Raw genomic sequence first — 27,348 nt, forward strand, 5'->3', positions numbered from 1 at the left:
AATGATGGCAGAATAAACATTTTCGGTTGACTTAACCAATCAACTACTATGTACTAACATTTAAATGTATAATTTGGTACAATGTACATATCGTCTGCATACATGTGTTACACTGTACTTATATTTTTTAAAAGATATCTTACATTAGGCCTGTCACGATATCTATTTTTTGTGGTACGATATAAAGCACCAAAACCTATGGTGATAAATTATATTATTGTGAATTAAAACCATTTTGACACTTTAATAGCATCCTAATGCAAGTACACTGTTAACAATGTTTCATTTAATTTTAACAATTTAATAATTAGGCATTGGAATCAGAATGTGAAAACATGTATCCAAACAAACAAAAAATAATAATAATAATTGTTAACAAAAAAGTGCCAGGTACAAAGAACTAGAAAAAAGTAACAGATCTATTTTCATTCGTCAGGCACCCATCAAAATATACTAGTGTCATTTATAGTAAATAGACTATGTTTTTTTAACCAAACTGACACTGACACCTCCAATAGAGGTTTTGTAATCAGCTAAAATGTGGCTAGAATTGTTTTTTATGTATAGGCGATATATATATATATTACATAACCAAAAATGATTGAGGTCATGTCCATGTGTTGTGCGAGAAGTCAATACATCGATTATTGTTACAGGTCTACCTTACATCAATAAATAAGTTCTGCAATTACATTTATATATGCATATACACTGTTAACCCATTCCTAACAACTTATTCCACCCATACTACCAAAACTGCCCCTGTCATTATATTATACCTCAATAGCACCATAAGTATTTTGCAATATTTACATAAAATTGTAAATTCTTCATCATTTAGTCACACTGCACTGCGTTTCCTTCTTCAAAATAAGATATTTTGAAGAATGTTAAAAAACAGTAGCCATTGACTTCCTAGTATTTTTCCCCCACAATGGATGTCAGTGCCTACCAGTTTCCAACATTCTTCAAATTTTCTTAATTTGTGCTCAACAGGAAAACAATCTGAGGTAGATTTGATGAGGAGTACATTTTTTTTTTAAAGTTTTGGGTGAACTATACTACTTGATATAAAGTGGTATAGTTTGGTCTCAGACGTACCACTTCCATGACATGGGTGCTCCACTTGGACAGAAGCTGCAGTCCTCTGAGCGCCAGGTCAAACAGCTCTCTGTATTCCTCATCAGACTTCTGACTGTCCAGACCAGAGCCGGTCACCACCTCACTGTTACTGTAGCGCGCGAGCTCAGAGATGAAGCGGATGTGGTCTTCTCTGATCTGCACCATCTGCTCACACAGGTTATACTGCGGACTGATGCTGCTCTGAGTGCAGGTCCACCTGAGAGAGAGAAAGAGAGAAGAGGAATGAAAATGCAATTCTGTAAGATTTCTTTATGTTTTTATCTTTTATCCGCAGCAAGACTTTGAAAAAAATATGCTAAAAATAAAAAATATTGTGCAATATTATTACAATTTAAAATATATAAATATGTTTTATATAGATTTCTTTTGCTGTGATAGAAAGCCAGGGCTCCAGGCTGCAAGTACATGGTCAGGATTCTGTGATGTTTTTTCCTTCAAGTGCAGTTATATTTCATTAGGTGTCACTTACAATTTGCCAAAGTAATGCGTGATGTCATAATGCGGAAACTGCAGAAACATTTGTGCAACAACGATCAGGTTGGAAGGGTTTTCGTTCCACTAATCAGCAACTTTTACAATGGCTTTACAGTAGAAAAGCAAAGAGGAACCATTTGATTCCATTATATTATTAATATATTAAATATCTAAAATAAGCAATGTAAAATAACCATTGTATTTTCTGTGACATCAGCTTTTTATTTTTCATAGCAAATGTTACAGAAATCATAAATTAGGCTACTTTTTACTGTTACAATTTTTAGTGTTGTTGTTGTTGTTAATGAAAATAAATGTGGATCCCAATTAATTCCCCCGTTGCTGTCATCTCAAAGTACTGTCAACAGTTACCAAATTAGGTGTAGCAATTATTAATACCTGATGTTTTAAATTCATTTACACCTATTACAGGGTACAAGTCAAATTTAAGACATTTTAAGGCCTTTCATGACCATTATTACAGGACAAAATGCCAAGATTTTTTTTGCAATGGCCTGTGGAATATTGTACTTGCCCTATTTAAATTAAACTTCAGTTATTTCTTAGCCACATGTTTTTAAATAATTAGTCAAAACAAGCAAACACTAGCTATATGCATATACTATTATTATTTTTTAAGTTTTAAAAATTATAATAAACCAAATTTATTTACAAATTTAAGTATAAATACATGGATATTTTTTAAATTGTACTGTAAGGATGTAGAGACAATAATTAAACCATATTGGTAAACAGAGTTTATAATTTTTACTTTTGTTAAGCGTTTTTCTTTTAGATGGATTGTTGTTTGTACCGATTAAGTAGATTTACTTGGACAAAAAAAAAAAAAAATCCTGTTCAAAAGAATTTAAGACATGCAACACCATATTTCAGTGAATTTAACACTATTTATGTCACATCCCCAGTCTGATCACGCTGTCTTCTTGTGTATGTTTGTTTACATGTCACGAGCGCACGTGAATGTTGTTTTGATCTGTCACCTCGTGCATCCCTCCCCCTTGTTACCCAATCTTTCTATTTACATAATTGATTCCACTCACCTGCAGTCCATGAGTAGCTCTCCTTCTGCTCTATTTATTCCCCGTGTGTGTGTTGTCTTGTGCTAGATCGTTATTTGCGAGTGCGCTTACGCTCAGCCACTCGTGTCGTGTCCTGTCTTGTTCTCTCTCTTCCTCTCTCTCTCTGCGCTATCCAGTGGGATTTCCGTGTCGCTGCAACGCCAGGTCCTTACATCCAGTGTTGGGTCTTTTTTCCTCATCTCCTTCTATTCCAGACCGGACTTCCTCTCGCTCTCGGAGCCCGCCGGCCTTCTCCAAAACACCGGCTTCCTCTCTCTCTCACTCGCTGCTCAGCATCCCCCACACGTCCGCCTCATCGAGCGCCCCCTGCCGGGTATAGTTGAGAAGGCAACTGAATTTCTGTTATTTTTGTGTGACTTTATTCCGGCTGTTTTGTTTTGTTTTTTCTTGTCTGAGGTTCACGAAGGGGACGACCTCCACCGGAAATATTTGTGCCAGGACTGTTGTCAGTTGCAGACAGCCCAGATACCTTTTTGTTCCGCTTTTTCCCTCCTGGCTGGATTTTTTGGATCCTTTTCTAGAAAGATATTTTGTTTGGATATTGAAAATAAATTCCCCTGATTCTCTCAAGCCTGCATTTGTGTCTCTTTAAGATCCCTGACAGAACGATCTAGCCGCTATGGACACAGCAGGCTCAGATTCCGTCCGAACCGCCGTTACACAGCAGGGAGCGTTGCTGGGGCAGCATGAGGTCAGGCTGACCAACACTTCACGAGAGGTGGACTTCCTGGCCAATCAGGTAGCTGAGTTGACAGCAAGAATACAAGAGCTGCAGCATGACGTTGCCCAGGGAGGGCAAGCGGCTCCTGGTCCTCACTATCAACATGAGCCTCGCTGCAATATCCCGCCACCCTATGATGGAGATCCGAATTCCTGCAGAGCCTTCCTATCCCAGTGTTCAGTGGTTTTCGCGCTACAGCCACGCACCTATGCCACGGAAGAAACTAAGGTGGCCTTTGTCCTGACGCTTCTCACTGGTAAGGCTCGTGACTGGGGGATTTCAGTTTGGGACACTCAAGCTCCTTGTTGCACTTCTTTTGATGAGTTCAGACAGGAAATGATAAAACTGTTTGACCGATCCACTCGGGGCCAGGAGGCTGCTGATCAGCTGGCCCGTTTGCGACAGGCAGGGCGTTCAGTGACTGAGTACGCCATCCAATTCAAGACGCTAGCAGCGTCTTGTGACTGGAACCAGGGGGCCTGCAGATCCATGTTCCGCGCAGGACTGGAGGAGGTGATTCAGGACGAGTTAGCCACCATCGATCTGCCTCATGACTTCGACGACCTGATCAACATGGCTCTACGGGTGGAGGGACGTCTACGCCGCCGCCATCAACGCTCTGCACCCCGCTCACCCTGGAGGACTGAGGACACCTTTCCCGTCTCTGATGCCTCCAACTCCGCTTCCGCTGGTCCAGAGCCTATGCAGGTGGGACGCCTCCGGCTCACCCCCCAGGAGAAGCAGCATCGCCTCGCTAAGGGCTTGTGTCTGTACTGTGGCAAGCCAGGACATTTCGCAGCCACCTGTCCTTTAAAAGGCACAGCTCGCCAGTGAAGAGGGGGATCCTGGTGAGCGCTACTCCTTTTTTGCATTCCTCCCCTTCTCGTACTGTTATTCCTGTCTCTGTCCAGTTTGGGGATCTTTCTAACTCCTGTTCGGCCTTGATCGATTCTGGAGCTGAGGGTAACTTCATGGATCGTTCCTTGGCCACTTCGTGGGGGATCCCTGCTCTTGCTCTTTCTGACCCTATCCCTGCCCGTTCTCTTAATGGCACTCTTATTACCACTGTTTCCCATAGCACCCCTCCTATCACACTCATTGTTTCAGGCAATCACCGTGAGGTCACCACGCTGCTCCTCCTTGACTCCCCAAGTGCCCCCATAGTTTTAGGGCATCCATGGCTACTGCAGCATGGCCCACACGTTGATTGGTTGAATAATTCAATTTTGTCATGGAATCAGTGTTGTCTTGCTTCGTGTTTGGGTCCTGCCTCTTTTCCTGTTTCTTTGTGTCCTGTCCCGCAGGTGGAGTCGGCTGATCTGGCTGGGGTTCCGGCGGAGTACCATGATCTGCGTCAGGTGTTTAGCAAGTCTCGGGCCACCTCCTTGCCTCCCCATCGTCCTTATGATTGCGCCATTGAACTCCTCCCAGGCACTTCTCCGCCGAAGGGTCGATTATTTTCCCTTTCTGGTCCTGAGAGAGAGGCCATGGACCGTTACATTAACGAATCTCTTAAAGCTGAACTCATCCGACCCTCCTCTTCCCCGGCAGGCGCTGGGTTCTTCTTTGTCAAAAAGAAGGATGGCTCCTTGCGTCCTTGTATCGATTATCGAGGGCTTAACGACATCACTATCAAGAACAGGTACCCCTTACCTCTCATGTCGTCTGCCTTTGAGTTATTGCAAGGAGCCAAGGTCTTTACCAAACTTGACCTCCGGAATGCCTACCATCTGATCCGCATACGTGAGGGGGATGAGTGGAAGACCGCCTTTAACACCCCTACGGGACACTTTGAGTACCGGGTCCTACCATTCGGTCTGACCAATGCCCCGGCGGTCTTCCAGGCCCTGGTCAATGATGTGTTGAGAGACATGGTTAACCGCTTTGTCTTTGTGTACCTTGATGATATTTTGATATTTTCCCCATCCCCACAGGTACACACTCAACATGTTCGCCAGGTGCTACAACGGCTGCTGGAGAACCAGCTCTATGTTAAAGCGGAGAAGTGCGTATTCCACGCCCAGTCGGTTCCCTTCCTAGGATTCATAATTTCGGCAGGAGAGATCCAGGCAGACCCCTGTAAGGTAAGGGCTGTTGCCGAGTGGCCAACTCCTGACTCGCGTAAGGCTCTGCAGCGATTCCTGGGGTTTGCCAACTTTTATCGGCGATTCATCAGGAATTTTGGTCAGATTGCTGCACCCTTAACGGCACTCACCTCTCCTAAGGTACCGTTCAAATGGAAAGCTGATGCTCAGGAGGCCTTTGATAAATTAAAGTCCCGTTTTATCTCTGCTCCTGTCTTGTCTATTCCAGATCCTGAACGGCAATTTATTGTTGAGGTAGATGCCTCTGATGTCGGAGTAGGCGCAGTCCTATCTCAGCGGTCATGTCTGGATGGGAAAGTGCATCCCTGTGCCTTTTCCCACCGCCTGAGTCCTTCTGAACGGAATTACGACATAGGTAACCGGGAGTTGTTGGCGGTCAGGTTGGCTTTGGGGGAGTGGCGTCACTGGTTGGAGGGGGCAGCTCAGCCTTTTCTGGTCTGGACGGATCACAAAAATCTGGAATATATCCGTTCAGCCAAGAGGCTGAGCTCCCGACAGGCTCGCTGGGCCCTTTTCTTTGGCCGTTTTAATTTTACCCTGTCTTACAGGCCAGGATCCAAGAACATAAAGCCGGATGCTCTCTCCCGTCTGTTTGAGGCCCCAGGGGAAGTGGAACCACCCGACACCATTATACCCAAGGAAGTGGTGGTGGCATCCATCTCCTGGGACATCGAAAGACGGATTGAGCAAGCCGGACGGATGGGTCCAATACCGAGGGGGGTCCCGGCGAGCAAACTGTTTGTTCCAGCCAAGATGCGCTCAGAAGTTATCCAGTGGGGTCATTCCTCCAAGTTGACCTGCCACCCAGGAGTTCGGAGATCACTGGCTGCCATCCGCCAGCGATTTTGGTGGCCATCTATGGCCAAGGACGTCAGGCAGTTCGTGGCTGCCTGCTCGGTTTGTGCTCGGAACAAGACGTCCAATGCACCTCCCGTTGGTCTGCTCCGTCCTCTTCCCATCCCTTCCCGCCCCTGGTCACACTTGGCCCTTGATTTTGTCACTGGTCTTCCTGAATCTAAAGGCAACACCGTTATCCTCACGGTGGTGGACCGCTTTTCCAAAGCAGCCCATTTCATTCCCCTCCCCAAGCTTCCCTCAGCCAAGGAGACAGCACAGGTGGTGATTGATCACGTTTTCCGGATTCATGGTCTTCCGGTCAATGTGGTCTCTGATAGGGGCCCCCAATTTGTCTCCCGGTTTTGGAAGGAATTCTGCCGACAGATCGGGGCCTCAACGAGTCTGTCTTCTGGATTCCATCCCCAGACCAACGGGCAGTCCGAGCGGGCAAACCAGGATTTGGAACGTACTCTCCGCTGCCTGACGTCCCACAATCCTAGCTCTTGGTGCCAACAACTGCCCTGGGTGGAGTATGCTCATAACTCCCTCCCGTCATCTGCTACAGGTATGTCTCCATTTCAATGCTCCGTGGGTTTCCAACCTCCTTTGTTTCCCTCACAGGAACCCGAAGCTGCGGTCCCGTCTGCCCTTGCGTTTGTCCAGCGGTGTCGCCGCACTTGGAAGAGAGCTAGGGAGGCCTTGGCCCGGGTTAATAGACGGACTAAAGCAGCGGCTGACCAACATCGGACTCCTGCTCCCCGCTACAGGTGTGGTCAAAGAGTATGGCTTTCCACTAAGGACCTGCCTCTTAGGGTAGCCTCACGCAAGTTGGCACCCAGGTTCATTGGACCATACCGGATCACCAAGGTCTTGAGTCCGGTGGTGGTACAGCTCAAGCTCCCCCCCACGCTTGGTCGGGTACACCCTACTTTTCATGTATCTAGGGTTAAACCTGTGCTGTACTCACCTCTTGTTCCATCTGCCCCAACCCCCCCTCCCCCCCGCCTAGTGGATGGTTCCCCAGTTTATACTGTGCGGAGATTGTTAGATGTCAGACGGAGAGGTCGGGGCTTTCAATACCTTGTGGACTGGGAGGGTTATGGTCCAGAGGAAAGGAGCTGGGTTCCGGCCCGGGATATTCTGGATCAGGCGCTGGTCAGGGACTTCCGTCGGCAACGAGGTGAGCCCCTCCATGCAACGCCTGGTGGCGTTCGTAGGGAGGGGGGTACTGTCACATCCCCAGTCTGATCACGCTGTCTTCTTGTGTATGTTTGTTTACATGTCACGAGCGCACGTGAATGTTGTTTTGATCTGTCACCTCGTGCATCCCTCCCCCTTGTTACCCAATCTTTCTATTTACATAATTGATTCCACTCACCTGCAGTCCATGAGTAGCTCTCCTTCTGCTCTATTTATTCCCCGTGTGTGTGTTGTCTTGTGCTAGATCGTTATTTGCGAGTGCGCTTACGCTCAGCCACTCGTGTCGTGTCCTGTCTTGTTCTCTCTCTTCCTCTCTCTCTCTGCGCTATCCAGTGGGATTTCCGTGTCGCTGCAACGCCAGGTCCTTACATCCAGTGTTGGGTCTTTTTTCCTCATCTCCTTCTATTCCAGACCGGACTTCCTCTCGCTCTCGGAGCCCGCCGGCCTTCTCCAAAACACCGGCTTCCTCTCTCTCTCACTCGCTGCTCAGCATCCCCCACACGTCCGCCTCATCGAGCGCCCCCTGCCGGGTATAGTTGAGAAGGCAACTGAATTTCTGTTATTTTTGTGTGACTTTATTCCGGCTGTTTTGTTTTGTTTTTTCTTGTCTGAGGTTCACGAAGGGGACGACCTCCACCGGAAATATTTGTGCCAGGACTGTTGTCAGTTGCAGACAGCCCAGATACCTTTTTGTTCCGCTTTTTCCCTCCTGGCTGGATTTTTTGGATCCTTTTCTAGAAAGATATTTTGTTTGGATATTGAAAATAAATTCCCCTGATTCTCTCAAGCCTGCATTTGTGTCTCTTTAAGATCCCTGACAATTTAAGGCCTACATTTTAGTTTTTAAGATATTTTAAGACCTTTTAGGACCTAGCAGACACCCTGATTATTAAGAAAGCATTGTTTAGAAAGCATTCGCTCAGATGTTAATATTAAGTAAAAACAGCAATGCATTTTGGCATACAGTTTGTGATCAGATTACTGAAAACATGTTAATACCTAATGGAAACAGGGCATTTATGATTTTCATACTTTTCTTTGATATGCAGTATTAGATCACTCACTTGGATTTGTTCTCTTCATAGTGGGCACTTGTTTCTATGTACCGTGACAGTTCAATCTGCATGTCACCAAACAGTGGCACCACCTGAAGCTGCAAAGGGAAACATACAGCCATTACAAAAACCCAAAAATGAAAACGGTCCTAATGAGAACCGGGTAGTTTGGTTTCACCTTGAAGAACTTGTCGATTTTGCTGAGGTTTATCCTTTTCTTGGCATCCAGCTTATAGATGTTGCTGACATTTCCATCCATCAAGTACAGGCCAAAACCCATGACCTGAAACACAAAGTCATGCCTTCACTTGTGAAGTTCTCTTTCAATCGAGTCTTAAAAGATTTAGCAGGAATGGATGCGCTCACCTTTAGCAGCATGTGTTTCTCACTGGGGGTCAAGTACATCTTGTTCTCGTAGTAATCCACACAGATGTTGACAATATCAGCCAGCAGCTCCTCATAACCTGGGATCACCTCCAGCTGCTGGTGCAGACACTGGACAAACATCACACAAAACACCACACAATGAGCTTTCAGTGAGGAGGACATGATTATATGGCAAAATTCCTTATGTTTTGATCTATAAAAAAGTGCAGCTTCAAAAGTTGTATAAACCACTTTATGTTTCCTTATTTGTATTTCTTTTGAGTTTTGAAAGCCCCGACTGATTATAAACTCTATATAACAGAATATAAATTGTGTAAATATGACCGTATTCGCAGTTAAACGTACCTGTGTAATTCTGTTGTGATTGGCTAAAAACATAGAGAGGTTTTGGGACTCTTGGATGGACTGAGGGTCAGCCATTTTCCTCAAGAACTGAGCCGCTCTGAGAAGAAGAAATCGTGATTAGGATATTTTACAGATCCCAGAAATATATGAGTCAATAATAACAGTATTATTACAGTATTTGGATCTGTCATCACAAATATAAGCATATTAAAGAAGATATATTATTACTCAGAGTTCAACGCTAAGGATGTTTTTCTACTGGACCAGTCAAGCCAATAATTCAGATTTATACTTGCCCTGGCCCTACCAAAAATGTTAGCCTCATATTTGAAATAATGTGTCAAAAATAATGTCTGTGAATCTAGAATTTAAGTATTTTTAAAATGTAATAAATGTGTAATAAGCAAAATTCAAAGTGTTATGCAAACAAACAAAAAATAAACAGTATGGAAAATGTGCAGGTATTTTATTGCAGATCGAAATAATTTAACAAAAGGTGGCAGACTTGTCATAGTGACGGCAAATTGTGCAAAACATCACTATATGTTTTTTCATCGTGTTGTTCCCATGTAAATGTCTGTTTCCCAGACATAAGAAAAAGACTTTTTCTTTTACCCTTATAATTTGATATTGCCGACTTGTTGCCGTCACTTGATTGTAGTGGATGTTACCAAGTTAAAAAAACTAAAAATTAAAAATCATGCCCTAAACATCAAATCAGATAAGAGGAACCGAAAAGTAATATGGTTTTTACGAGATCATAAAGAAGGTCTCACTTAAAGACTTAGAAGTGGCAGCACTGTCCCTATTGGACCAGTAATGATCCTGTCTACTGTCCCAAGCGTCTCTCACGCTGGCCCTGGGCCAATGGGCAGTCCTTATTGTGGATCCCTGTTGTTATTATTATTATCATAAAATTATATAGTATAGTAAGTAAGTAATGTATTACATTGTAATATATTAGAACCTGCTCCTTTTTTTTGCAAAATCTACAGAACACATCTAAAAATGTAATAAACAATACATTTTTATATCTACAGTTAAGTACATCTCAGAATAAGCATGCTGTTTAATTTTTACATAAATATACCAGTTATATATTGGTTCCTTAAAAGCAGAAGTGGCCAAAGTTTTTGCTATAAAGGGAAAAAACCAAGCTTGATTGAGAGCTGTGGGGCTAATATATACCATATTACATTCAATTTGTCAAGGGGAACTTCCTCATTTATTCAATTTATTATTAATACATTTATAAAAATAAAAAAAAAAACTAGAAAATGTTGCTTTAAATCATATTTAATATCTAATGCAGTATATTTTTTAACATTTTATAATGAACTTAAAGCAGAAAAAAAACATAATTACATTTAAAACGCAATGGAGTTCAATGCTGAATACACAAGTCGAGCTGCACCTGCCTTTACCTTGATATGCTCGTTGATGTCAGATGTACTGCACATCAAGTGACAGTATTTACATTTAAAAAATCTGATTCATTTACAACATTTAATTTAATCGTTAATTTCAGTTGCCCTTTTTTGTAGCTCAACAATAAAACTAAGAAACAAAAGATTACTGTCAAAGGCATTCGTCCCAACCACTGACATTCTCCCTCTCTTTTCAAGCGGGCCCTACTTTGGGCATCTCAGCTTTAAAAACCTTAACACCAACCATATCTTGACAGTTTACTTAATTTGTAATTTGATGTAGACACAAAAGTGGAACTTATTACCTTTGAGCCATATTAATGTGTATCTGTGCTTTATGGAAGTTGTCATGAGCCTGTAATACCTCTTGTAAGCAGAGTGGTCATTTTTTACACTGCACTTCATGTTCTTCAGTTCGTCCAGCACAGCAAACATATTGATGAACTTTCCTAAAGTGAGCAGATAGGCCTCGGAAACAAAGTCCTTCCTGCGTTCAGCGTGACACAGTCGCTTTACCTCGCTGCAAAAACGCTCAATGGCCTTGCGCTACAAGAAAGATATCAAGGTAACTCAATTAAATACTGTAATGTAACAATTGTCATTTCATAGCACAGCAAAAATGGGCTCTTTAACACAGATTCTCATTTGAAAAGCTAAATAATGAATATACATGCTAAGAAATTATTTCCTAATTAAGTTAACTTAGGTTAAATTAGCTATAATAAAACAATAAAGAGAAAAGTGGTAAACTCCATTTTTTTCTTTCTTTCTTACCTGGAAGTACATAAATTTCATAAGCTTGGTGACCTCAGGCTCCAGCACCTCCACCGTTTTCTCATAGATCTCCACTCGGTTTGGCTGCTCGTTGCACTTCACCTGAAAACCACAAGAGGGCGCCAAACGTACTTGACTCAGAAATGACTGTATGAATTATGCATATTTCCTGTAGTGACTGCAAGACAATCATATCACAGATAAAAAGAGATTCAAATACTTGGAGCTTTTATCCAAGAGAATACAAAATGTATTTCCGATTTCTCAGAATATTCACTTTTTACCAAAAAAAAAAAAAAATTGTAGGATTAGTCCTTATAATTCAACTTTTTTAATAAAAGCTACTCGGAACCACAAGATATAAACTCTCAAATCTGAGTACTTTTCAGCTCTGAGTATCCCCAGAAAATAAAATTACAGCTTGTAAACTCATAACTCTGACTTTTTGTTTACAAAACTGAGATACATACACTTAAAGTTATGAGTAAACATCACAATTACATTTTATTATTTAATTGCAGAAGGATAAGCTTCCATACAGTACATTTCAGGTAAATGGCAAATAGCGGAAACTCCATTATGTAAAACAAGAGGCAGTAACACTGATCTAAAATCTATAAACATATAACTTGATAGATGATTCTTTAACATGTACTTATTGAGTTCCTCTTCTGTGGACTGACACTTCTAATAGTAAAATTGTATGTGGGACAGTAGGCCAAACTGAGGATGAGTTTTATTAGAGTACCGAGAATACACCTCACATCATACTGCCACTAATTGCATTAGATTTCATGATTGTGTGTGTGTGTGTGTGTGTGTGTGTGTGTGTGTGTGTGTGTGTGTGTTTGTGTGTGTGTGTACCTGAGGAATGGCCCTAGAGCAGCTCCTCCAGGTGTACAACATGACGGCATACTCATGTCCCTCCTCCAGCATTTCATTCTAAGAGGAAAAACATTAAAAAAGAGGAAATCATTTAATGGTTACAGGAACCACACACATGACATAATACTACTTTGTAAATGTGTGATAAATACACATTATGACCTCATGTTTGCAAACAGCAATGCATTACAAATGTTGAAAAATGGAATTCACCCAAATTGTTTTACCATTCAAATTTCTGAAAGAATTCCCAAAGCTTAAAAGGAAGCAATAACGAAAAGGTTGCACACCTAAATATAGGCCAAGAGAAAAAGAGAGAAAACAACCCGCCAAAACTAGATCACTCCACTATAATCATCAGAGCTCTTGCGCTCCAGACAGTTTTGTAGATTAAGTGGCAGACAGTTTTTTCCCCATGTTGTGCCGCATGCATTCAGTGAAGAGCAAGTCCCTAATTATGCTCCATTAATAAATCATGTAACCTGGATTTCTGCCAATTACAAATTAGCAAGTAAATCCTAAAAAGGTAAACAATTGCAAAACTGACAAGTCAGTGAGTGAGTTGCCTGAACATAGAGGCTACATTCCAGTCTAATATTTATGCCTTTCACTCACTAAATTCCCTCAGTCCCTTTTTCTCGGATGTACACAACCGGATAAAAGTCTTGTCACCTATCCGAGTTTTAGGAACAGCAAATAATAACTTGACTTCTAGTTGATCATTTGGTATGACAAAGGCAAATGCCTCTAGATTATGGTTATTTTACCAAAATAAAATATGATCGTGCGTTAATCTTTAATTATTTAATTAGGACAGTAAGGTCTGACTATGCTTAGACAAAAGTCTTGTCACTTAACAGAAATAATGTACAGTATAGAACATAAAGTGCAGTAGAAAAATAATGAATATTGTGTATCAGCTTGGAGGACTGCATCTATAAATCTCTGCAATTACTCAAATAACTTATTAATAAAGTCATCTGGAATGGGAAAGAAAGCATTCTTGCAGGACTTCATCAGGAGTTCATCAAGATCCTTTAGAATCATCTTCAATGCCTCCTTCTTCGTCTTACCCCAAACACGCTCAACAATGTTCATATCTGGTGACTGGGTTGGCCAATCCTGGAGTACTTTGACCTTCTTTGATTTCAGGAACTTTGATGTGGAGTATGAGAAGTATGAGAAAGAGTATGAGAAGTATGAGAAGGAGAGCTATCCAGCTGAAGAATTTGCCCACTCCAATTGTTTGTAATGTAATGGGGCAGCACAAATGTCCTAATACGTCAGGCTGTTGATGTTGCCATTCATTCTGCAGATTTCTCGCACACCCCCATACTGAATGTAACCCCAAACCATGAATCATGACATTAGACCATGTGGGTTCCAATAGGTCTTCTGCAGTATTTGTGATGATTGGGATGCAGTTCAACAGATGATTGATTGGAAAAATCTATCTTCTGCCACTTTTCCAAATGATCAACTAGAAGTCAAGATATTATTTGTTGCTCTAAGAACTGGGATTGACGACAAGACTTTTGTCAGGTAGCATACATCATTGACTATGTTACACAAGTGTCTGCTATTTGCGGACCATCTGAATGAGTTTAAATGGAATGCTCTAAAACCCCTTGAGCACTGTTGTGATGTCACAATCGCATTGCATTCTGGGACATATAGGTGCTGATATGAAGCCAACTCGCTCCCTTGGTCAAATTTGAGGGACCGAGGATATGTCCATGTAAGCTCCTCTTGGATGGCGGCAGGGATTCCCCCGAGGGAACAAAGGAAGGGAACGAAAGTTTGCAATTGCTTTTCTAAAATTGAAATGAAAGCAGCCCTAGTCATCTCAACACTAAAAAAATAGGCTTGAAGAATAAGAGGATGATCTGATAATGGGTGGCATGATGGCTCAGTGGTTAGCACTGTCATTTCACAGCAAGAAGGTCGCTGGTTCGAGTCCTGGCTGGGCCAGTTGGCATTTCTGTATGGAGTTTGCATGTTCTCCCTGTGTTCGTGTGGGTTTTCTCCGGGTGCTCCGATTTCCGCCACAGTCCAAAGACATGTGCTATAGATGAATTGGATTAACTAAATTTTCCATGGTGTATGAGTGAGTGTGTGTGAATGCGAGAGTGTATGGAAGTTTCCCAGTACTGTGTTGCAGCTGGAAGGGCATCCACTGCGTAAATAAGAAACTAAGCCAAAGGAAAATGAATGAATGATCTAAAATCTGACAAAAGAACTGTTTAAATATAATCTAAAATACAGAATATAATACTACTTTGATAAAATGTATTATTTTATGTAATAAAATAATCTAAATATATGTGAAAAAATGTGTTTTTAAAGAATCATTGAGTGTTTATTATTATTGAGAATTATTTTTTAGGAATCATTTTGAACGGATACCTTTCTTTAGAACAATTAATACATTTTTCCCAACCAGCATTTAAAAGGGAAGAATAGCATCATAATCATGTAAAATTGGTCACTGGAATAAAATTAGTGTTTTTTTCTTCTTCTCTGAACTTTGCCCTGCACCACCTACAGTAGCACCCTCTTGTGGCGCTTTGGTGGTCACTGGAACATCTAGACCAGAGTTTATTAACTGGTTGGTCACAACCGGTCACAACCCAAAAATGGGTCATATGTTATGAGGGTCACAGAGAGCATTTTTGTGCTTCAAATCTGATTTTAGAAAGTTGTGTATGAAAGCGATCGACACTTCTGTCAGACCTGGTTAAAGAAAGTGTACCAGATGGAAAAAAAAAAAAAAAAACTGTTGCTCTAAATTAGTATCTTTGGTCAGATAAGATGATGTTGTCCAGTTACACACACACACACGTGTCACTTTTCGGATGTTTTCATGACTTTTTTTAGAATAAAAGTCTCTCTCCTAATAAATTGACCTTTCCAGATCTGTCAGTTTGTAGTGTACACTCTTCAATCACATGAGCATATGCAGCAATGCATGCTGGATATTACTTCAATAAGAACAAAGCACATACACAGACACACAAATTACAACCATACAACCTCCCAGTATTAGAAATATTCATTCAATTTATTTCCGGTCTTTCAATTTATTACGTCAGTTAATATGAAACTGTACTTGTGTGAGGCAACAATTTTTCAAGCACATTTGCTTGTTTTTTTATTGATATAACATCCCACATTATACTACATACTTTAAATACAGTGCACATTTGCACTTTAAGCTGAATAGTAGCATCTTGCAAAATAACTAGTAAAATATGATGTACTGTCTTGATTGACGAAGACATTTAATAGTTCAAGAAAGGGCTGGGCGGTATAGCAAAAATGCAATCTCGATAATTGTTTTCTACGTTGAACATGACATTATATTTTGATATCAGTCGTTAATGCTTTCAGATTTAAAATAGTACCCCAACAATTACTGAAGCCACAAAAATTAGACTCCATTAAACTTGATACTAGTTGTAGGTCCGGCATGCTGTCCCGAGAGAGAACCCTGAGCTCAGAGATCTTTGAGCCCATGGCTCCCACCTGGTCGTATAGCATAGAAGGGGGCACAAGATCAAGTATGTCTCAAAGAGCACCCCCTGGAAAACGAGAAAAGGGGGAGATGGGGGGGATTCTTAAAAATTGAAGATAATGAAAGACAGAAAAACTGGGCTATTTACTGAAGGCTTGGATTTATCTGATTGGTTATCGATGATTGTTGATGCAGGACCAGACACAATCAATCATAGTATTGTTCCTCTCGAAATTAACTTTTAAAATTTTTCTTTTTAAAATTGAGTTCATACTGTAGTTTGTAAATGCTGAAAAAAATTCTCTCGGTTCTTTTCCCAGCATCATTTGAGAAATATTTGAAAAAGAATTCAATTGTGTCATAGCTTAAATGACCACAGAGAAATGTAGGTCCCATGAAAAAGCACTGCTTTAGACTATGGCCAACATTAGCAAACCAATCAAGCTACAAATCATCAAAATATTTTGCATAGGTAATGAACTACAAGCTAGATGTATTTAGGTATAATCTAGATATATTTTATACTATTTAACTGTACAAATGTAATTAGAGATTGCAAATATAGGACAATATGCGGTAACACTTTATTTTGACAGTCCATTTGAGTATCAGTAGACTGTCTGCTTAATATTTGTTGATACTGCTAATTAACAGACATTTAACTGACTATAAGAAACTTTGCAAGTACATGTCAACTTACACTAACCCTAACCTTAACCCCAACCTAACAGTCTACTTATAATCTAATGAGAATTAGTTTACATGTAGATGCAATGTAAATTAAATTCAACAAACAGACCATCAAAATAAACTGTGACCCAATATGCAAGTCAATTTAAACGAGACTATGCCCTATACTTCACAAACACTGAATTTACTTGTAAAGTATTGATGCAGCCACTAATGTATTCGACACAAAGAGCTCGTCTATGCAGTCATTGGAGCTTTAGCAGAAGTTAGCTGAAGCAGACAGGATCTCCAGTCCTCGATGACTTCTCTATTTCACTGAATAGCACAAACTTCTATTTGTCAGTCCGAGCACATGCACGAGCACTGAGCTGTGAGGAAGAGCTGGAATAGATGCTTCAGTTCCATTTCTGTCAAGCACAAACCCCAAACCCCCACAGAAACAAAACAGCGTTGAAACAACAAGCATAACAAGGGTGTCTTTGTGTGAAGGTGTCTGTCCTGAACTTACCATCTCACACAAAGAAAAATTAAACTGAATGTGTTTAGATTTGGTATTAATGTCTTACCCAGCGTTCATGTGCAGACCCTTAAATAGACTTTCACTGTTGTATATCTTTAGTACATTTTGAGATGCTCTGAGAAGCATGTTCAAGCATAGTATTACAAGTTTAGGATAGCTTTTAACTATTTTTTAGTACAAAAATGCAGATACTGCGATAATACTATTCGCTTATTATGTGTGACGTCACGTGAAGCGGCTTCCGGGTCCAAGCGCTCTATTCAACTGAATGGGGAGACTGATGAAATGGTAATAATAAACATTTACAAAGCGATTTAATGCTTTCGAAAATCACGATCGCAGTATATATGTCCATGCCTAATATCCGATGGCCAGAAAGTGAAAAACTTTTTTAATAAATTGTTAAATTTTTGGTATTTGTTATGCAGCAAGCCTAGAGATTGTTGTGTACTCTATGATTTTATATAAAATTAACTTTAATCTGTGATAGGAATAAAACTTGATCATAAATGAATAATTTCTCCACTCAAATAAATGGCGGCTTGGACCCGGAAACAGAACACATACGTCACAAACACGTCACCACTTAACAAGCGGATTTGGTAACTAATCTCTACTACACAGTATAATTCATATGTCATTTAGTTTTTACTGGTGTGTGATTAGGGCTGCACGATTCTGGCTAAAATGAGAATCAAAAGTTTTTTAGCTTAAAATAAAGATGACAATTTTCTCACGATTCTGTAGATGTAAAATAAAGGTTAATATGTGTAGGCTCTTATTATTGTTAATTATCAAACATATGCTAAACCAACAACAATAATATTAGGCCTATGTGTAGCTCTACTATTGGTTAAAATCATACATTTTGTATAGAATTGGAATGGTGGACTTAAATAGACTTTAGATTTGTCCTTGCCATCAATGCACAGTAAAGTATTACAGCAGAATAATATTCATAATTCTAAAGTTGAATTATTTTGAAATATTCTTGCAATCTTAAAATTCGACCATTTCTTTCACTAGTAAAATTAGACATCTGTCATTTATCAGATTCCTCTTGCATTATATTTAACATTTTATAGGCTAGAGTAGTTACTGACACTGTAGTAGTAGTAACTAAAGGTTACTGTTAGTGTTGATGGTAATCAATTATATTAAAATGACCAAATTTTTTATTCTCTCTCTCTCTCTCTCTCTCTCATATGCGCAGGTGAATTGGGTAGGCTAAATTGTCCGTAGTGTATGAGTGTGTGTGTGAATGTGTGTGTGGATGTTTCCCAGAGATGGGTTGCGGCTGATAGGGCATCCGCTGCGTAAAAATGTGCTGGATAAATTGGCAGTTTATTTTTAGTTTAAGTCATTTATGGGGCGACCCTGGATTAATAAAGGGACTAATCCAACAAGAAATGAATGAATAAATAATCCTTCTTCAGTATCACATATAGTCAAGCTGATCTGAAAAAACAATTCATTTTATTATCAGTGTCGTAAATGGTTATGCTTTTTGTGGAAACTAGGATTAATTGATTCATAAAAATTCAATTTTTATTCATCATTCTTGTTGAAAAATAAAACAAACCTTTGAAATGTCTCACTCCATCTGAGTAGTAAATTGTTTTATCACAGTATAAAAATATGGCATTGTCATGGTCATTTCCTTTAAGGTTTGGGAAGGGAATAACTTTTCTGTGTCACAACGATATTTAAATCATGCCCGAAGTAAAGTCAGCATCAGATAAACTGAATGACATGAATGTTTCTGCTTCTCACTGTCCCTCTGATAAAGATTTCAGTAAGAACCATAAAGGGCAGCTTTGTTATAATGCAACATCCTTTCGTTATTTCTGCCCTGGTCACATGACCAGCCATCCAAATGTGCTGTTTCACAAAGTCCCCCTTCTACTTACCATGCTGGAGTGCACAGTGGCCTGTTCAATGTAGCGGGCAATGCCGGTGACAAACGCATTTCTGTCCTCGAAGTTGGTGTCAAAGTTTGCCTGGCAACAGACAGAAGTTCAGTAAAATTTTTCTTAAAACGTGACATCTTGGAAATACTTAAAAGTTTTAGACAATTCTGACATCATTGAGTAACCCTTTACTTGTAGCCACTGGTTTCCATAGTGTTTGTTTTTCTTACCATGGATGTCAAAAGCTAAACATTTCCAAAATTCATCAAAATATCTTCATCAGAAAAGAATAATCAACTCATAATGATTTGGAACCACTTGAGGGAACCACTTGAGTACATTTTCATCACAAACTATCATTTAAATGAGAATGTTTACACACCAATATGCTAAAAACTCACAAAAAAAAAAAAAAAAACTTTATAAATGAATCTGTTTACCTCCCGGTAGAAAGGTGTTTAAACTGACATCTCAGACCCTGTTTACACGAATACAATTATCATTTTAAAACGCGTAAGTTTTGCTACAGTTACACCTTCCGCCCACACTACTCGTGCCCTGAAAACAGAGAGTTTTGGAAAGGCTGAATAAGATGGTTTCTTTTTAAAAATCGCTGCTGCTCCATGTTAGCGTGGTGGGGGAAAATGGAGACATCTAAAAACGGAGCCATGGCATCTAATTATTTTTTTTTCCCAGTATTAAGTACACAAAGTTCAATCTTGTATCCTTGCCTTGTAAGTTCAGACTTCGCAAGTTTGATAAAGAAACTCCCGAGGACATGTCCGTGTTACAAACCCCTGATGTTAGTCTAGGGCAGGGGTCACCAATCCTGGTCCTGGAGGGCCGGTGTCCCTGCAGGGTTTAGCTCCAACTTGCCTTAACACACCAGCCTGGATGTTTCAAGTACACCTAGTAAGACATTGATTATCTTGTTCAGGTGTGTTTAATTAGGGTTGGAGCTAAAATCTGCAGGACACCTGCCCTCCAGGAACAAGTTTGGTGACCAGTGGTCTAGGAGATGGTGGGGTTTGACATTTGTGTAATTAAAATATATTTATATAAACAGTGAATAAGTGCAAAAGACAACCAAAGTAATACCAAAAAATATGTGCTTTTATTTACAATTCCCAAAAGTGAACAAAAACAACGAATTAATCCAAATTTAAGATTAGGTAAGTAAGGCAAAAATATACTATTTACAATATATACAACACTGAGACAAATAAAGACAGGAAAAAACAAGAGAACTGGCAGAAGGGACACGGGCGGCGCTAAAGAAATGAAAAGAACAAAACCCAAACCGAATAATGGACGGATAACGTGCACACAGAAACGAGCAACAACAAAATACAGTTAGACAGAGTTTTTTCTAAACGCAACGCAATAACACAAACAAGCGGAAAAAAGCAGAGAAACAGAAGTAAAAAGAGAGGCTAGCGAGTGATCTGACGCACGCTTTTATTACGGGTGGTCTTTGCTTATTGGATGTGACGTAAGAGTAACCAAGAAGGAAATGACTGACAGCTGAAGAGACCAATGAAGCGAACCTGAGAATAAATAAAGCTGATACGGGAGAACAGAGAGAGAGAGAGAGAGAGAGAGAGAGAGAGAGAGAGAGAGAACAGTCGGGTAAATCTTCTTGTTGTCTTAACAATAAAATGAAAACATAATATAAGGAACTCCCTATTTTCATTTTGATGTTAACAACTTAACAGACACCAGAAATGTTAAGGCATAGCATAGCTACATATTTATATTACCGTCATCTTCACTGTATACATATTTAGGCTGTAACAAAATGGAGCCTATAACATAAATGCCTCCTTTCATTTTCATTGAAAAATATGAAACACCCTGTCTTTTTTGGCAGAATATCAGTTTTAATAATCAATAATGGCAATCAATAATGCAATAAGTTTATACAATATAGGAAATGAAAATGTGTATGTGTTCGTGGTTACATAAATGAATATATTAACTTATCTTTGCTTTCAGCCAAAATCGTTACCTGAGTGCAAGTAATAGATTCAAACTACCTAAGAGTCGTTAGATAGAGACAAGTTTAATTAAATATCCCATTTAACATCAATAGTTAGATGCGATCCAGCGGATAAGATCTTTGATGAACTGTCCGACGTGCACTGCTCTCACCTGGGGACGTGTGCTCAAAGCACCTGCTGACTTCCTGGGGCTCAGACATCTGCATATGCTTCTGCGCATGAAAGAGTGTACGTGTGGTCATGTGATTTGCGTTTTCAGCGGTGTAGTGTGGGTGAAGACCTTTTCAGAAACGCCAGTGTGGACACGGTTTTAAAACTAAAACGTATTCGTGTAAATGGGGTTGTTAAATGCTACAGATTGTTAAAAGCCAAAGAAGAGTCTCGCTACATGTCCTCAGACTTGTAGCTAACTCTTACTTCAAAATAATCTGCATTAAAGACACTTTTCTGTCATGTATGCGCAATTCAATAAACTGACAAAAAGTGTCATATGTAACCCCCGCCAGCTCGTATTGGACAACAATGATAACAAAAAATATATCGTTTTAGAAAATCACCCATCGTTTTGCAAGGTAAGACCCTTATTACTTGGCTGTGGTGCTTTAGAGCCTTTTGAAGCCACATTCAAACCATTGAAGATCATTACTCGTAGATAATTGTAGGGGAACATTCCTAAAATGTTTTCCTCAAAAAACCTACTATCTTTATGCCTGAAGAAAAAAGTAACATCTTGGATGACAATGGGGTGAGTAATCCTTTGAGATATTTATGACCTTATTCTGATTAGGGAAAACCAGTAATTGTGTTTAAATGACCATCCGCAATGTCAGCTTATGAGGCATAAGCTGGGTTGAGAATGTGCATGTGATATCAGTGCATTAGGACGTGTACCTGGTACATGATGGAGGATGGAGGGGGCTCGATGCATGGCTGCTGGTCTGGGAGAGGAAGCTCCTCCAGCAGGTCCACATTGGACAGCGCATCCTCCAGGGTCACGTGGGTTGTCATGGCGACACAGGTTCACTCACAAAACAGCCCAATCTAAAACACAAAACAGAAATGGTCAGGTTCAATACCATGAGACAAGAATGCTCCATTTGAAGTGAAACACAGTCTATAAATCACTGGCATTTGACAAGGGAAATGTCATGACCTTAAGGAATTCGCTCTACTTAAAAATGTTCAGTCTGTTTCACTGGTGGTATTTAATTAGTCTCAAAACAAAAGGACTGAAGTGGCTGCCAGCAAATTCCAAGAAATAAAAGGCAGAATATTTTGGCTATAACCCATAATGCTGTAAAAAAGTATGGTTTTACAGAATATCGTAAAATATTTGTATAATTTATTGGATAATATAATATTATAACATACATTATGTTAAAACTTGTGTGACACAGTGGCTCAGTGGTTAGCACTGTCACCTCACAGCAAGAAGGTTGCTGGTTCGAATCCCAGCTGGAGTTTCCAGGTTCTCCCCGTGTTTGCGTGGGTTTCCTCCGGGTGCTCCGGTTTTGCCCACAGTCGAAGACCTGCACTATATGTAAATTGAATAAACTAAATTGGCTGTAGTGTATGTATGTGTGCATGGATGTTTCCCAGTGCTGGGTTGTAGCTGGAAGTGCATCTGCTGTGTAAAACATATGCTGGCCTGGATAAGTTGGCAGTTCATTATGCTGTGGGGACCCCTGAATAATAAAGGGACTAAGTCGAAGGAAAATGAATGAATGAATGTTAAATCTTGGCTGGTTGTGGCTATTCATTCTAACAATAATTAACTGATTTTACCATTAACCGTGCTTTTATTTAATTAAGGCTTCTCAACATCGCGTTTCTTTTCATGACGCAACACGCTTTCCAGGCACTCTTAGTTGAAAGAATTTACACCGCGAGTCACATGACAAGAACAGACCAATCAGCTTCATACTTTCTATGGAATATACACATTTCTAGTCCAAAGAAAATTAAAATAAAATAAATGAAAATATCAAACAAGTTCATAATATAGTTGATCAAAAGTGACTTTCAGACAGAGGTTCAGCAGCCTTTGACTACATTTGTTCTCTTTAAAATTTAACTTAGCTAGTATGTAGCTTAGATTAACATAAGCAAACACCTTATTTATTGTTAATTTTTATTTATTTACTTGTTTCTTTATTCATTCTATGGTCATTTATCAGTGTAAAATTATTACTTAAGTTTAAATCGGGAAGCCACTTGCTTTCCTTTCCCAAACACAACTAATCAAAATGCAACCCCATATTAACCCTTTCTAAATCCTAAATTCCTCGAGAAAAGAAAAGAGAAATTCTTCTCAGCCTGGCTCTGTAAAGTGTATGATGGCCAACCCTATATCATGACACTCTTTCAGGCAATAGATGCGTAAAATAGATGATGTGAAAGAAAATCATTCAAATTGTGGCTTTAAAAGAATTGTGCTTTATTTTGTTAAAGGTTTCCAGTATCTAATACCACTGATGACACATTTCTAAACTGGTACTGTGCTGTCAAGACAAAAGAACAAAAAAGTTCTCAGGAAGTGTGGTTTGGTGAGACATACGGCTTATATTAGACACAGGACAACTCATGTTTCATATATGCGCAACACATCTCAAGATTTTTACTACACCATTGCTCAAATACATTTTCCTTGGTAAAAAAATGAATTGTTTTGTTTTCATACCCATATTTGAGGTAGCACTTTTGATAATTAATGAATGTCAATGGCTTTTTTCTGCAGATCTTCACACACTTTAAAGCTCTCTACAACTTCTGGTAAATTGAATACTCCTCAAAAATGACTCAATACTGAACTTTGGATATTCATGAGCTGATGTTACACACTTTAAAATCAAAACCCCATAATTAACATCTACTGTATTCAGGCCTCATCAGGCAATCGTCCAAACAGTAGGCTGATTTTTAATCCTTATCTTCATCAAAGCTTGACAGAGTGCCAGAGAAACACGATGCCCGCTTGACCTTTAAACATGGCCATACAGGAAGAGAGATCACCTGTGGTCACTGTGGGATAAAATATGGAGCCTGCTACAGCATGAGGAGATCAATACAGACGTTCCCTTTTATGAGTGACAGACACAAACAGGAACCAAAAAGTGTGAACAACCTAAGAGAAAAAATATTACGATGACACATCATAGCAACAATGCATACAGTCAATGTTCCAACAGATGAAGTGAAAAAATGAGCTACCAATTGATCGTCAAATTGTCATGTCCACATTAATCTACGATTACAATCAAAAACCATAAATCTCAACAAGTCTGTGTCAGGTGGTCAGTGGTCTCTGATCGCTCTCCAGTGAAAACCACAGTCATGCTCATTGTTGAAAGGACAACATCAGGTAAATCTAGCAAGTCCAGGTATGAATGCACAGTCAATCAGTTTAAGTCATTTTACTGAGCTCATTGTGTATATAATGTCACCTGCCATTTTTCTTATTCTTGTACACATCTTTAACAAAACATTTTTACACGCTCTACAGCACTTTAACTATACTGATTCACCAAATGCTTCTATAAAAGGGTTGGGTTTCCTGTCAGCATTTATGTATCTAACAATACCATGCAACTATGTACCAGAAGGACTCCAAAGTTCTATTCTGTTAAGCTTACTGTAATGGTTACTACATTTCGGGCTAAAAGACCAATTAAATAAGGCCAAAACACTCACTGTTATGAGAAATTAGGTCTGTGACTGAGTATGTAGTGCATAAGTGATTTACTAGTCTGATAGCCTAGCTTATAGCCTAGCTTGTTTATGTTTTATGTCTTTATGTCCTGGGGTCCGTTCTTCGTACGTGGATTACTCAGTTAGCTGGATTTGGATATTGATGATTTGACATGATCCAGGATCGTTTCGTTCTTCAAAGCTGATCTGAGAGTTGTTGACATAGCAACAGTTCTGCTAGCTCAAACCTGATCGGAAGCAGGTTCAATTCATATAAACAGGATTAGATTGGGTCAGTTCAACCAAAGATAATAGAGAAAGTACAGAATTATGATATTTTCTTACAGTAGTAGTTATATACACTTGGGAAAATAGTTTAAAAAAAAATTAACTATATATACAAAGTTATAGTTATTAATAAAATAAATAAAGTTATATTAACAAAACTTATGCAATCTGCACCCTTGAAATGAAAGTACAAAGAGAAAAATTATTGATATGAACTTTTTAGATTGCTTTAGTACAATTTGTGTATGATAATAGAAATGCAGAATATGTGACTTTTAAAAAAAAGAAATAATACATTAATGCAGTCATGAACTTGTTTTGACGGTAAATATGCCAGTGATTATGCTTCACAAAAGTTGCAGACGCCTTTACCAATATCAAAATGCTTTTGTAAACATCCAGTTATTCCATGCAGCGATTAAAAAAACGGCTACTGTAATAAAGAAAATATTTTCTAAATGTAGAACTAAATACATTGATATGCATTGAAATACATGATAAATACTCTTGACACATGAAAGTGTAAAGCCTGCAGTTCACAACATATGTGGAAAGTTATTGCGTGTCATATTTAACAAATCGTCGACTGCTAATTTGATGTAATTTTGCTCACATGGATAATTGAATATTAATCAGATGATGTCATTACGCTGCTGTTTCGTCAGCCAATCGTTGCATTGCTGATCATGATTTCGAGGATCGATAGATCTTTCCTTCACAACACACGCAGCGATCTCAGATCAGTTCATCCAGACATTCTAATCTGATTCACGAACTTGTTAGAAGAACCAAATTAGCCAGAGATCAGTTATTAAGATGAAAAGATCCAGGATCGGCAAAATCATCTTAGATCATTTAAGCGAGGTACGAAGAACCTAGGTACCAACAGACCCCAGTTGTTGTTGTCACTATGTGAGTTTTTTTGGGTGGCACTGTTATAAAAAGAGGACCCTTGACTGCAAACCAAATCTACCTTCTAGTACAAACAAAGTAACCTAACCTAACCTAATATGCAACACATTTACAATATGTATTTTCAACAATCTTTTCAACACATTTTATTTTATTATTATGCCCTATATATTAAGTAAGAACTATTATTATTACATTCAAATGAAGATTTTTTTATACTTTACTTTTTAAAATAACTTAATGTTGCCTACTAGGACTGTCAAAAGTACCAACTTTGGTTCCAACTACGGCTGAAGTTCCTGCTAACATTTGAGTGCATTTGAGCAGGTTCTTAAACACTGCTGATTTGGCCATTTATATGGCCATGTGCTAAACTGATATGACACAATTGCCCCTTTCACATATTCAGACATTTTCCAGAATAAAATGCTTTAAAAGTCCGGTAATTTTACAGCAATTTTCCCCTATTACTCTGTGAAAGCTAATGATGATGGCTTCATCCTCTTTACTGAGTGCTTACACAGATAAAGGAGCATTTGAAAGTCACATCTATCAGCTGATCCTTCAGCAGATTACTTTTAGGCTTATGGAAGGAATCCTCTAAAAGACTCCCCAGCCTCTGGTCCATGGATCAATTGGTACCTGGTCGCACAAGAAATAATTAATTTTTTATGTTTGTTTCCGAGTCTAAGGGTGCTTTCACACCTACATTTCTGTTTCGGAACCTGTCTCGTTTGCCCAGTTAGCGCGGTTCGTTTGTGAACAGGGCAATCGCGCTCTGTTCCGCGCCAAAGTAATCGCTCCGAGACCGCCTGAGTGAGGTGGTGCAGTGAAAAAGCGATCCGATCCGAGCACGGTTATATCACAGTGTTTTATGGATATGTAATAGGCATACGGCTATATGAAGAGAGAATTATGAGTAGGGCGGGAAGTTTCGCGAGTCTCCGGATGCCCGCAAACGAGTGATGATCTCCCGGTAATCTCGCGTCTCCCTCCCGGTCCTCAAATAGGCATCGTTGCGCACCCTTCTCACCCCTCCCCACCGCATCTCTCCTCAGACACGTTGCGCGCGCACCTTGTCAATCACCACCAAACCATCACCTTTCCTGACAGCTGAGCGGGACGCTGCAAAATAAACCCTGACACTCTGACCAATGTGAGGAGAGTTTACTCACACGTGACTTGTTTTAGCTCTTTTGGTTCAATTAGAAACTTTGCAGTGTGAAAGCGAACCGCTCCAAGAGCAAAGAGCAACAATGTAACATTTGTAATCTCTGTTTTAGAACAACTCAATCGATTCACAGGTGTGAAAGCACCCTAAATGATGTTTTATTTAAAAAAATATTTTACTTTAAAAAATGACAATATTCTCTA

The 27,348-nt window shown here is 39.6% G+C and overlaps 1 protein-coding gene across 8 annotated transcripts in view; it reads right to left on the reverse strand.

Moving 5' to 3' along the window:
- The window catches only part of cyfip2 (cytoplasmic FMR1 interacting protein 2), a 60,057-nt gene that overhangs the window by 19,865 nt on the left and 12,844 nt on the right, over nucleotides 1-27,348 (reverse strand). For 4 of the 8 annotated variants that reach the window (XR_012389355.1, XM_073921056.1, XM_073921055.1 and 1 more), the window contains exons 2-11: nucleotides 21,979-22,128; nucleotides 19,088-19,177; nucleotides 12,433-12,510; nucleotides 11,569-11,670; nucleotides 11,159-11,340; nucleotides 9,368-9,464; nucleotides 9,002-9,130; nucleotides 8,814-8,918; nucleotides 8,645-8,733; nucleotides 1,102-1,339 (exon numbers count right to left, since the gene is read on the reverse strand). Coding sequence is in view for 6 of the 8 variants with exons in the window: in XM_073921056.1 (XP_073777157.1) it covers nucleotides 1,102-1,339; nucleotides 8,645-8,733; nucleotides 8,814-8,918; nucleotides 9,002-9,130; nucleotides 9,368-9,464; nucleotides 11,159-11,340; nucleotides 11,569-11,670; nucleotides 12,433-12,510; nucleotides 19,088-19,177; nucleotides 21,979-22,095 (1,227 nt within the window). In the remaining 2 variants the exon portion in view is untranslated. Of the gene's footprint in view, nucleotides 1-1,101; nucleotides 1,340-2,678; nucleotides 2,976-8,644; nucleotides 8,734-8,813; nucleotides 8,919-9,001; nucleotides 9,131-9,367; nucleotides 9,465-11,158; nucleotides 11,341-11,568; nucleotides 11,671-12,432; nucleotides 12,511-19,087; nucleotides 19,178-21,978; nucleotides 22,129-27,348 lie in introns of those variants that run through there. The other 4 variants (XR_012389356.1, XM_073921058.1, XM_073921057.1 and 1 more) reach the window with 2 other exon arrangements.

This window comes from Danio rerio, chromosome 14 (assembly GCF_049306965.1).
Source record: "Danio rerio strain Tuebingen ecotype United States chromosome 14, GRCz12tu, whole genome shotgun sequence".
In the NCBI taxonomy this organism is placed as follows: domain Eukaryota; kingdom Metazoa; phylum Chordata; class Actinopteri; order Cypriniformes; family Danionidae; genus Danio; species Danio rerio.